General features: G+C 33.0%; 1 protein-coding gene across 1 annotated transcript; it reads right to left on the reverse strand.

Annotated features, from left to right (window-relative positions):
• LOC109358939 lies at nt 4321-7691 on the reverse strand. Its single transcript, XM_019603449.1, has 3 exons — nt 7079-7691; nt 6827-6927; nt 4321-4999 (listed from the first exon to the last, which is right to left on the reverse strand). The coding sequence occupies exons 1-3, from the start codon at nt 7582-7584 to the stop codon at nt 4356-4358; spliced, it is 1251 nt and encodes a 416-aa protein (XP_019458994.1). The 5' UTR covers nt 7585-7691; the 3' UTR covers nt 4321-4355.

Here is a 13940-nt window from a genome sequence, read left to right on the forward strand (position 1 = left end):
TCCTTGTTTAAGAGTTTAGTGGAGGAGAGGGAGGGTTTTGAAGGATTTTTCAAACCCCCTCAAACCCTCCAAATGTCAAAATACTTAGTTCCCCAAATTGGGGGTTTTGGGAGGAAAATAAGTCAAATTACCTAACTACTCTTACTAATATTATTCTATAACATATAATACATAACACTAACCCTCCATCCCCTCCTTTCTAAATTCGAACTTCATTATAGGAGTTAAATCATCTCTAGTGCCCAAATCTTGATAATGAATACCATGAATGGTTTAGATCATTATATTTAATTAATGAATTAAATTGAGATTTTTTTTCTAAATACATGCATATTAGTGCTTTGTTTGGATAGTGAGTAGAAAACAAGAGAAGAGAGATGTAAGAAAGAGATATATGAGAAATAGAGTAGATTTTTGTGTTGTTTGGTATGAAAGAAAGATAAAAGAAAGAGAAGAGAAAGAAGTAGATATAAATGTTTGAATGACAAAAATATCCTACAATAAAAAAGAATTTGCAAAAATGTCTTATTATTAATTAAAAATTAAGAATTATAACTTTAAAATTTATTACAAATATTATATTATTGTAATTTCAAATTTTAGTTTTTAACACTAATTAGGAAGTAAGAAAATGTAAATGAAAAAATAATTATGAAAATTTTATATAAATAAACAATGATATAATATTGAGTAATGAAAATGGTTTTTTAGTCATTTCATCACTTTTCTCACTTCTCTCCTTCATTCTTCTCTTCAAACCAAACATGAGAAATTCTTTATTTCTCTTCAAACTCTCTTCCCTCTTTCTCTTTCTTTCCTTTCTCTCCTCTACCAAAGAGAGGCTAAATGAATTTCTTTGAGGAACTTTTCAGTTTTTTGTTATATTACTAACTGTATTTCTCCACCACATGGATAAGGAAATAATTCTTTGGGGTGTGTGACTATATTGTCACTATCAGTAATTAAACTTTTAATATTTTGGTCTTTCTGGGATTCTGGCAGACCTTACACCATTGAACTAATGCTTTGTTGGTGAACTTTTCGGATTTATGATGTTTTTACTCGGTCTAAGTAAAAACAGATTTTAGTAGATGAGGAACACATGTGGTTTTTTAGAAAGAATTTATTTCTATATTTTCTGCTAAGACGTGTTCAATACAAAACAATGATTTACTTAAATGAAGAGATTGCGATTTGCATCAGCAATTTTAATCCCCAATGTTAGTAACAAAGTTTCTTGAACTAGTTTTAGTGTAGATCTCATCAAGGGCTTGTTAACAAATATCAAGTGAGACTCATTTTCAGTAGCCCCTATTTCATTTACTCATAAGTGTACTACTGAAGACCCATTTTAGCAGGCCCAATTTCATTTACTCATTCATTATATTGTTTTGTTTGGTTATTGTGTTTATTTTGGGATAATAAATTTATTACATTTCAAACCACATTAACTTATAAATATTGTAACTTGCGTGAGATGCTTCTAATTGACTATATGTCTATATTATTGTAGACTTGTATGCATTAACAATATTCTGGGAAAGTCACCATTTTTTGGTAAATGTTGCAAAAATATAAATAGATTATATCTTTGTTAAAATTTCAGTGTTAAACTCATATATTGTTTAGAAATTATAAATTATTTAGAAATTATAAATTAAGGTCACATTATTATTTTGCACGGGCCCATAAAATGTGGTGACCAACTTACAAATTGTTCCTGATCAGTTAAGTTTCTAAAGAGAATGAAGGAAAGATAATGACATAAAAATAATGAGATGTGTTTATGAGAGGATTCTCAAACTTAAACCCTAAACCTTTAGTAATTAACGGAGATGTGAGTCTCCCCCAATTTTGCTAACCATTTATATGAAATACTATAAAAGTGTTGAATAGTACTAATTTTTTTTTAAAACAAAGCCTTAATTAAGGTATGATTAAGAAAATGAAACCCACAACTACTCTTCTAGTATAGCATTATTGGGTTATTGGATTCGCTGGAAACTTGTATTCTTCTAAATGAATTTTCCAAAAGTCCAAATGCTCAGGACAGTAAGAACTTCCATGTGCTTATGCATTTTTGGCAATTATAATCTGCATTATCCAATATTCCTAGCCTAGACTATGCATTAAAAAAAACATATACAGAATAGAGAAGCTACTTTCTTCATTATGCCTTGCTAGGAAAAGTGTTGTTTGGTGAAGGACAAGCAAAAGGGATCACGTCCCAACCTGCTCTCTCATCTCTTTCTTATCATATATTATCTTCCAATTATTGCACATTACCCACTATTAACAAACTTCAACAAATTCACTTTTGCGAAGTATGAATCCTAACATTAGTATATTCCCTTCGATAAAAAATGTTATGAGTATTTGATGTTATTATTTTTTGTAAAAGTAAGTATTTGATGTTATAAACAAGAGCATAACCCATCTCCTATTGCCTAGTGGCTACAAATGTTCTTTTCCAAACTAGTATTGCCATTACACAAGGGACCAAACAAAGTTCAAATCAGAAAGAATTATCAAGGGTAAACATCTCTCATCGTCTATTTTTTTATTTACAGTATGTAATGTATTTTTTAACGAGGTCCAAACATTTTTACTTAAACTAACAAACATTATTCACAGATAGAATTTTTCTATTCTTCTTGTTAGGGTCCTGTTTTAGTTTACCAAATTATTTTCCTTGTTTCTAAGGTTTAAAAAATGCGAAAAGAAATGCAGAAGAAAAAAGAGCGTGGACGTGGAGTGACAAGCACTGAACTTGATAGTGTGCTTGGAAGATGACGGGTCAATAGGGGTGTTTCGCAGTATTTGAATGGTTTTTTTGGCGAAAAATCATCTGATTCAAGCACATAACTATTATGTCGTCTAAATTGGTGTAGTCTATTTGTATTAAGATATTCAATTCAATCTGATTCAAATATTATGTGCGGTTTTGAGATCGGTTTTTTTTATAAAAAATTAAAATTGCATGTACACTCAAAACTCATAAAAATTACCAAAGATTAAGCATAAATCATCAAAAAATAATGTTCAAAAACATTTAACAAATGTCCAACAATACTAAAAGTAAACAACAATAAACAGCAAGACAATAACAATAAAGTAAACAGCAACATCATCACAACATTAGTATTAACAACACTAACCATAAGACAACACTTAGACAATCTAGACATCAAGGAACAATTTAGGAGTTGGAGATATGTTAAGTGTGGAAGATACTTAAAAGGGTTATATACTTAAACAATTTTGGTCTTAGATTCAAGAGATGAATCTGAAAACCGGACCGGACTGATTGATCTTTAATAAACAAATTCAATACAATCTAAACACGTTAAATTTTGCAATTCGGTCTATTTTGAATCAATTTTTAGTTTTATTTTTAGACCAATCTGAATTTGAACACCCCTACGAGTCAATACTTCACATTTGGGCAGTACAACCCATTTATTTATTTTTATTAAATGTTGTTTACGGTGTCTTCAATGAGTAGAAATATATAATAATACAATATTGTGTTCAGCTCTTTACCTTCCATTACCAACAAGACAGGGATATAATAATATAAAGCTTTATTATATTACTACAATAATAAAAATGGTAAATAATTCAATTTATATAAACAATATTTAATGAAAGGAACAACTATCCAAAATAAATATTAGCTCATTAGGATACCATTAAACCCATTTGCTTCAATTAAAATGAACAAAATGAGAAATTCAAAAAAATCTTGAGCAACTATAGAAGCACGGATGCGGTTGCTTTAAACAGTTGCACAAAATCCATTTATCCATAAATGATTAAAAAACAAACAGAGACTTATCAGTTACTAGTTTATACAACATCAAACTGGTTCCACTTAACTTCAATCTCACCCACTATGTCACCAAACCAAATCAAAGTACATAACAATATTCCAATTCCATCTCTCACTCAAGATGCTCTCAACTGAACAATACACTAACCATCACACTTATCTTATTCCTAGCTACTACATCACGATTAATGATAACTAAATTACTAGTAAACTGTATTAATACATTTTTAACTAATAATTTACTCACCAATCACCATTAATCATAATAGATAGCATGTAAAATTATGGAGAGAAAAAAGATGTCTCTAACAAATTGATGATCCCCATCTCCAACTCCAGATTACATTAATCCTTAGATAATAGAAATTGCTGTGTATTTCGTGATTCAAATTAACCATGAAATGTTCAAACTTTAACGAGATGTTAGAGATTAATTTGAATCATGAAATTCACTGTCAAAGAGCAAATTATAAGTGACAAGGTACTAGTATAATTTAGATACTAATTTAATACTAGTATTTTCTTAACATGGAAGCACCTTGTAAATGACCACAAAACAAGGAAGAATAGCTCTTGAGTTGAAAACAAGTAACTCCTCGAGATTGGAATAGATTCCAGTGTACCCAGCTACAGAATCATAGGACCCAACCACCGACACATTTTCCTCCTCCGTCAACAGCGGCACGTCCTTCTCCACGCGCTTTACTCTCCCCGCAATCACACGACACACCAACATAGCCCTTCTATTTTCAACACCAAACTGCACCGAGTCGTGGGCCCTACCACTACTCGCGGTGGTCTTCACACCCTTACTCCCGTCGCCGCCACGGAACCCGTGCCGGATGATGGTGCAGACGCCGCAGCCTGGCACGGCGGAGCACAAGGCGGAGGATCCGCGTGAGCCTAACGCGCAGGTTAAGGTGGTGCAGTGAAAGCGTAGGAGTTCGTTGCCGTCTGCTGCACACCTGGGGTTTTTTTTGGTGGAGTTTAGTGCACGGGTCTTTACGGTGTCCCTGCAGTCCTCGAAGCGTTGGATCGTGCGTTGGGTGTTGTGGACTTTTAATATCCGTTCGATCTTGCATATTGTGTTGTCCTTCCTCAGCCAGCTTGATTTGAATATTATCTCAACTATGTTACGACCCGAATCCTCTGGTCCAAGCTCAGAAACTGTTTCACCAAATTCATTAATCATGTAAATGTAGGACAAAAACTTGAGTAAGATACTTGAACTTGTACTCTCCCTCTGTTACTATAGCATTTAATGTATATACAGTAAGCACTGTACTGTGAGAAAAAAATGTATCGGTTAAAGTTTTATTATTCAATATTCATTTCTAACTTTAAAAAATAATATAAATAAATAATAAGTTATGTATAAATATTTATACTCATAATGCATATATATATATATATATTATACTTTTATATTATATGGAACATAAAAAATATAATTAATTACATGAATATAAGATATATTGTATTATATTAAAGTCATTACAGTAATGATTGTCATATTCTACATCTTTTAATAATATAAAGTAAGAAGCTTCTCTAAGAGCACTTAAAATATCGTTAGAAAACTTTATTTACGTCACCCACATTTTACATTTTCATGATAAAAGGTCATACAATCAACTTTAAATTTATCACTTGACATTATATATTTTCTTACAAATTAGAAAAGGTGACATAATGAGTTAAAACTTACCGGTAATCATTCCATACTTACAACTGAGTTAATATAATCAAATCACAAAACTTATGTGGCCAAATAGTCTTGTGTTTAGCATTATTCATTTATCTTATAGTGATCTATTCTAAATTACTAATGTATAAATTTTTTTAACATCAATGTAACACATGTTAGTATGATTTACTCCTATTCTTATAGATCATATAATAACATATGAGGGTGAGACATCGTTTAAATTCAAATAATAATTCATTTATTTTTTAACAATTAGAGCTGGCACGTTGAGGAGGCAGATCATTTAATTTCGTAGCAGAAGACAGCTGTGATCTCGTACTATGCTACAAACCCTTGAAGAAGCGCAAAAAATGCACTGTGTTGGTGGGTGCATCTGGAAGGAGTGAATTGAATACTGAAATATTTGGTCATGCAATATTATTACCCCATTTTCTTAAATCATTTGGGTTCATGTTACTTATTATTTTAATGAAGAATACAGAACAAAGACATAATAATTAAAGTATTGACATTAGTCTAATAGTATAACATATCAATAAATTCATAAATGACCCAAAATATTATATTATAAAGAGATAGAAAAAATGAACAAAGATCACATGTCCCAAAAAATTAATATTTTCATGTTCCAAGTCAATCACATTACAATAAGTAATGAAAAAAATTTGTTTTCTATTTTTTTGATTTTTCTTCTTAACTAATTGACATTTTTTGATAGAATTTATACACAATGGGACATAAAATTTTGGTACAGGTCTATTGGAGAAAAATATATAGAATATATTCATATTTCCTAAGCAAAACAAGATAATGACATGGGATGGTGAAGTCCCCTTTTATTCCATTTTCCTAATTTGGAAGCCTACTTTTTAAGTTTTAACACTACAAACATGATCGAGCAGAAGAGAAATTTTTTGTTGAATTGTTGGCATGCTTGAATAAAACAAACAGATTACAGATCTATATTTATACGACCACAGCTCAATAAAGTGAAAAGTTTTGCGTGATAACAAAAGAAAGGTCAAATGGGGAAATAGATAAAGATATAATCATTATTATAGCCCCTTACTTTTGTCTTTAATTATGGTAATTAAGAGGAGTTGTATTAGAAAAACTTGTGAACACCAGCTTCATATATATGAAGGGAATATATGTAATAATTAGGAATCCACATAGACAATGGATTCATGACAGAATTAGTTATGATCCATGCATTCTTCTAAAAAGGATAAAATAAAAAGAAGAGGACAAATTTAGAAAAAATGTAAAGAGAAAAAGAGTGGTACCAGCATGTCGAACAGCTTGGTGAAGCTCCAAGCTTTCCATCTTAGGGAAGACCTCCCCACACTGTGAGCAAGCACAAACAGTGCTCCTCGGAATTGGTAGCCTAATTTTTCAATCATATAGTAGCTAATTAATTTCTGTAATATATGTTTGTGAACATAGAAAATTGAAAATCGTAGTAATTAATTTCAATATACATAATAACTAGTAACTATTATAAACTATTAAGTATGAACTTGTGCTATTGTATTTACCTTTTAGGGTCAATGATCATGTGACATTCATAACAGCCTGAAAGCTTTCTGAATTGATGAATTCCTCTGGTGGAAGATGTGTAGGTTGTTCCACCAATGGATTTCCCTGAACGAGTTGATGATGGGCCAGGTGTGAGAGGTTTCCTATTGAGTAAACCATTTTCTTGACCTAAAGTGCTACTCTCAGGGGAAGAGTTATCAGCTCTATGAACTACTCTAGTGTTTCCATGAACATCTCTGAAGCTGCATATGGAGCTGCATGAAGACCCTAACATGGAGTAACCAACTTTGGAAGGGTCATGCACTCTTGAACCTTCTATTTGTTTGCAGGTTATAAGGTTCTTGATTTGGTCCCATGAAGAAGGTTGTTTCTCATTCTCCTTTTCCTTTTGCTTCTGTTTCTGTTGTTGAGGATTCTGTTGTTGTTTTTGTTTGTGCTTGCGTTTGGGAAGTTGCTGCTTCTTTTTGGGGTCAGATTGTTCAGGCAAGAAAGTTAGGAGAGCCATTTTAAAAAAGTACAAGCTAATAGAGTGGAAGTGAAGCAAAATGTGCTCTCTCTTTATTAATAAAAGGGATGACGGGTGAGGGAACTTGTATTCTATTTTGAACTACTTTATTCAGGACAAATATCATTTAATATTGTTTTATTCTTTGTCTTAAGCTAATTAAAATGTTACGTTTTGATTTTAAATTTTTGTTTTATTCAAGTGATAATATATTACTAATCCGAGTTAGAGAATAAGACATCATAGAAGATAGATAATTGTTTAAGGGAGGTGTTTGTGCAAAAGTTGAGGATCCTAGATGTGTCTTAAATGAGAATGCAGAGAGCTATAAGTGTGTGGTGGGACATGGACTTGTTATTTAGTGATTAATGTAAGTTATAAATATCACAACTTATTGTATTTTTCCCGTAATAATTAGCAATAGTTTCTTGCTTTGGACCTACAAACACGTGACAACTATTATTGTAAGGGACATATCTATATTCCAAAATTGAAAATGAATACGGTGAAAATATGATAAGATTATATATTTGACTATTCAGCAAAACTTAAATTGTTTGATGTCGTGTTTGCCATAAAATCGATAATTAGATTCTCTTGGGAAAATATTAAAGTATTTTATTTAGAATCATGTCTTCTCTATAGTAAGATCTTTCTAGACTTTAATAAAAAAAGTACTAGCTTTATTGTATTGAACCCACCTTTAGTTGATGTATTGTTTTCACCTAGATTGAATTAAAACCGTAATATAATTTTTTTGTTTTTGAATCGATTTGATTAATTCTTTTAGGTTTGTGTTCGCCTTTGGGTAAAGAAAAATCCGCCCGATTTAGATTTGCACATATAAGACAAATATTGCAATACAATGTCTTTTAGTTTCGACCTCCTTTTTTTCTTAATTTCTTGTTTCATGCTCATTTAATCACCGGTCTTGATAGCAAGTTAATAGGAAAACTTTTGGTTTTTAGAAATTAAAGTTGATATTACTTTTGAATTGAATTTAGTTATATTATACATATATATAGTGTTACCAAATTTTATTTGCCTGATATTAAGGTAGTCTTTTATGGATCAAATTGGAGTCTATAAAAAACGAAAATGGATCATTTTCATTACTAAAAGGTCCAATACTACATAAGATTGTGACATGTGCTTTTAAAAAATTTGAATGATATAGATTTTAAAATATTTGTAAACAAAAAAATATTATAAATGATGAAATCAAATATGGGTCTCACATTCCAATACTAGAACCTCTAATACTAGAGAGGATCTCAGCCCATAAAAAAAGTCCGACAAAATAATTAAACTAACTTTAGGGTTAAGCACTTGTCAATCAACAAAAAAAACTCATCATCTTGTGGTTATGATCTATTTGTTAAGAAGGTGTGGTATATTACTCCACCAAATGGAAACTCACTAATGTACAAAAAATTCTTATTGAGTATTTGACCTTGCTTTCTCAATATATTTTTGTCATGTATATACAAAAGGAGAACCTCTTTTATGTTTACATACACAGAATAATACCGAAGTGTAATGAGATGTTTTAAGAGAATATTGGGCAATAAATTTTTATTGATTGATTTGTGAGAATTAGTCACAAACATTTATACAAAGATGTTAGTGCCTTGCATAAGAAGTAACGGCTAGAATATAACTAACAATTTCTAACTAACTCTTAATTCACATGTGTTAATATAATTATAACATGTGCTAAAATGATCTAAGAGTTCTACTGCAAGTATTGTAATACAAGATTGGTCCAGAGGAAGCTAAAATGTATTGATGTATATATGTGTAGCCTTAGCATGCTTGAGTAGAAACTGCATCAGCCTAGGAAATGTAATGAGAATCTGCATCAGCTTTAGCTCTTCATCTCCTTAGAACATCAACAAAATCTGTATCAACTTTAGCTTTTAGTCTCCTTAGAACAACAACAAATGAAGCCTGCAATATACTTTATAATTTATTAGTCCCCCTCAAGCTGGAGAGTGGACATTATTCACTCCCAACTTGTGGAGAAAATGATAAAAGGCAGAGGGATCTAATGGTTTTGTTAAGATATCAGCAGTTTGTTGAGTTTATGTAATAGGGAGTAGAAAATATAACTTACTTTGTAAACGTTCCCTTAGCACATGACAATCAATTTCTATGTGTTTGGTACGTTCATGGAACACAAGGTTATCTGCAATGTACCTAGCTGAGTTGTTATCACAGTATAAAATGGCTGGTTCCTTGTAAGGAACTTTAAAATCAATTAGCAAGTATGTTAGCCACTGCACTTCACGTGATGCTATGAACAAAGCACGATACTCAGTTTCAGAGGATGAGGGTCACATTGTGTTTTGTTTCTTTGATCTCCAAGATACTAAAGAATTGCCCAAAAACATACAAAAACCAAATATAGATTTTCGAGTATCAGGGCATGCTGCCCAATCCGAATCAGTAAAGCATTTTATTTGTAAAATAGAAGTGTAGGGATAGAACAAACCTTGGCCAGGGCTACCTTTAATGCATCTCACGACTCTTGTCATTGCCTTGTTATGATTCATTGTTGGATTGGCCATGAATTGGCTCAATTGTTGGATGGAGAAACTCAAGTCAGGACGAGTGGTGGTCAAGTATAAGAGTCTACCAACATGCTGCTTATATAGAACAGGGTCAGGATATGGATTGCTGTCATGTTAAGAGAGACGAGTAGACTTCACCATAGGTGTAGGGACTGGTTTGGAATGAAGGAATCATGTGTCTGAGAGTAAATCTAGTGCATACTTCCTTAGGCACAAGGAAATATTAGCTGAGTTTTGAGTGACCTCAAGCCCAAGGAAGTATTTCAATGTCCCAAGGTTTTTAATTTGAAAATGTTGATGTAGGCGTGCTTTTACATCATTAATCTCATGTATATCATTACCAGCAAGAATCAAATCATCCACATATATTAGCGAGGCAATAAATAAAAAGTCATGTGATTTAGTGAATAGAGAGTGATCATGGTGAGATTGTGTGTAACCCAAGGAAATCAAAGCATGAGATAATTTGGCAAATCATTGTCTACTTGCTTGTTTAAGACCATAGAATGATTTATTTAATTTGAAAACAAGGTTAGGAGTGGAGCATTGAATTCCTTGAGGTAATGTCATGTAAACTTCCTCATCCAAATCACTATATAAAAAGGTATTATTGATGTCTAATTGGTGTAAAATCCATCCTTTGCGTGTTGCTATGGCCAACAATAGCCTTACCGTAGTTAATTTACTACATGAGCAAATGTGTCATCAAAATCTAATCCTTCTGTTTGATTGTAGCCCTTAGCCACAAGTCTGGCTTTGTACCTCTCAATGGTACCATCGGAATTGAATTTTAGTTTATAGACACATTTAGAGCCAATAGCTTGTTTGTTGGGTGGTAAGAGCATAAGGGTCCATGTTTGATTATATTCTAAGGCTGAAAGTTCAGCCTTTATGGCCTTGATCCAATTTTCATATTGGATGACTTGCTTATATGTCTTTGGTTCAATGTTAGTGGAGATGGAGAAAGCATAGTGTAGGTTAGTGGTAGATAAGGAATTATAGGATAGAACCTTGTGCAGGGGATGTTTAATGGTGGGTTCACTACTGTTGTTGTGTTTGGTTAGGAGGTTACAGTGGTAATATTGCAAATAGGTGAATGGTTGGGTAAGTCTAATTGATCTCCATATAGTTGGGAATGTAGTGGAAGTATATAGGGGTGAATGGTTATTAATGTTGGATGTTGGTATATCAGGTGTTGTTACAATAGTGGTAGGATTTGGTGCAGGCGAGGTTAGTTGGGGTGTGAAGGTTGGTTGATGTATGGGAGGGTCCAGGTTCAAGAAATGATCTAAGTTAGGCTCATTGTTCAAGATCTGAGGATCATGGTGTTTCAGATAAGGAAACAGATGTACATAGAAGATTACATTCCTGGATATGGAAATATTTCTGATAAGTAGATCATAAATGATGAATCACTTTGTCTTTAGTTTATAGCCAAGAAATATACATTTCTTGGATCTTGGGTCTAGCTTAGTTTTATTGGATGTTAAGGTAGAGGCAAAACACAAGCTACCAAAGACCTTTAAATGGGTGAGGTCTAGTTTTTTGTCATACAAGGCTTGAAAAGGTGATCTGAAATTGAGAGTTTGGCTAGGGAGTCTATTTATGATATGGATAGCAAGTTTAGCTCCATATCCCCAACAACAGTGAGGTAAGTTGGATTGGAAAAGGAGGGATCTAGTGATATTTAGTATGTGCCTATGTTTTTTCTCAACAATGACATTTTATTGAGTTGTCTCAACACATGATGTTTGGTGAATGATTCCTAATTGAGAGTACAAATTGGTCATAGCAAATTCAAGGCCATTATCTATCCGAATAATCTTGATCTTGGAATTAAACTGGACAGAAACCATCTTAGTAAAGTCCTTTACTAATTGTCTAGTGTGACTTTTTTCCCAACATTAAGAACAACCATGTGTGTCTTGTAAAGTCATCCACTATTGTAAGGAAGTATTTTTGCCCATGAATGGTAGGGACACCTAGAGGCCCCCAAATATCCATATGGATCATCTCAAATGGGTGAGTGGTGTGTGTGAGGCTGTGAGGGAAGGGGAGTTTGGCTTGTTTAGCCAAGTGACAATAATCACAAATTTTAGTAGAGTCAAATTTCATGTAAGGAAAGGTTTTTAACATGTTCTTAAGGACATTATGTGAGGGGTGTCCCAACCTAAAATGCCATAGATCAAAATCAGAAACATCATGTTTTTCTATGGAACTAATAGTGTGTGAGGCCTTGTCTGATTGTTGATCATGTTGTGTTAATAGGTAGAGATTGTTGTAGACTTTAGCATGACCAATCTTCTTCAAGGAAATTGTATCCTGAATGAGACAAGAAACCTCATCAAAGACTAGCTTGCATTGAAGAGAACAAGCAAGTCTATAGATTGAGATTAAAATATATTTGAAACCAGGTATATACATAACATTGAACAATGTAAGGTATTTGTTAAGTTGAATGGTTCCAAAATGTTTAACAATGATAGTGGTGTTGTTAGGCAATTTCACATGTATGGATTTTATGGTTTTGTATGCTGTGAAATTATGCAAATTATTAGTCACATGGTCAGTAGCGCCGCTATCTAAAATCCAAGATTGGTTGTTGAGAAGATTACCTGAGATTACAACATCCTCTTAATCAGTGCAGTCATGGCTCAATTGGTTAACCATGTGCTCGGGGTTGAAACTTAATTGTGCCTGTTCTGACTGATCTTCTTCAGTGGATTCCTTACATTCTTTGATGTTTTGTCCTCTGTCGAGTGTTTGAATGTTGCCGATCATGCCATTCCCTTGGATTTAAATTTGAAATTCGGGGGAAAATCATGCTTAAAGTAGCATGTCTCTATGGTATGTCCTTCCTTTCCACAAAATGTGCAAATCTTGTTGTTTGAGGATGCATAACCTTTTCCAAAATTGTTGGTTCCAATTCCTTGAAATCTTCTTGGTCCTTTGTTGTTGTAGTTTGTGTTGTTCTTTCCACTGTTCTTGTTCAATTGTGTTTTCCAAGGCTAGTTGGAATTGAGATTCTTAATAGCAGTCTTTCCTTCATTATAGTTTGTACCTTCTGGTGGTCTTTCTTGTTGAATGACTACGGAAAACACCTTATTGATTGATGGTAGTAGCTCCATTAGGAGAATTTGTGCTTTGATAGTGTCATATTGATCATTAAGTCCCTTTAATAGGTATGTTATATACTCTGATTCTCTATAGTTCATAATGATTTTCAAGAAACTGCAATTGCACTTAAGGCTGTAGATGTAGGTGGGCATAGGCCTTAGGGACTCAAGCTCATTCCAGAGGGTTTTAAGGTCTGTAAAGTAGTCAAATACACTCATATCCCCTTGCTTTATGGAATGTATTTCTTGAAGAAGGCCAGAGAATCTAAAATGGTCACCTTTTGAGAACCTTTCCCTGAGATCATGCCAAAGATCCTTCGCATTGTCTATGTTGATTGTGCTTTGAGCTATTTGTTGTGTTTGTGATCTTGTGATCCATGACACAACCATGTTGTTGCATTTCTCTCAAACATCATATATTGGATCTGTTTCTTCTGGTGTTGGTAATGTGCCATTCACAAACTTGAACTTGTTCTTTGAGATGAGTGCCCTCCTCATAGCTTTGCTCCAAGAGTGGTAGTTATTTCCATCTAGTAGTTGAGAGACAAGGACAAAACCTGGATTTTCTCCAAGGTGTAAGCAGTATGGATTTTATGTAACATGCAAGCTAAGTTGTGTTTGGTGGCTTTCTCCTGATTATGCATCCATTACTTTCTGATGCACTGAT

The sequence above is a fragment of the Lupinus angustifolius genome, chromosome LG10 (genome assembly GCF_001865875.1).
Source record: "Lupinus angustifolius cultivar Tanjil chromosome LG10, LupAngTanjil_v1.0, whole genome shotgun sequence".
NCBI classification, from domain to species: Eukaryota; Viridiplantae; Streptophyta; class Magnoliopsida; order Fabales; family Fabaceae; genus Lupinus; species Lupinus angustifolius.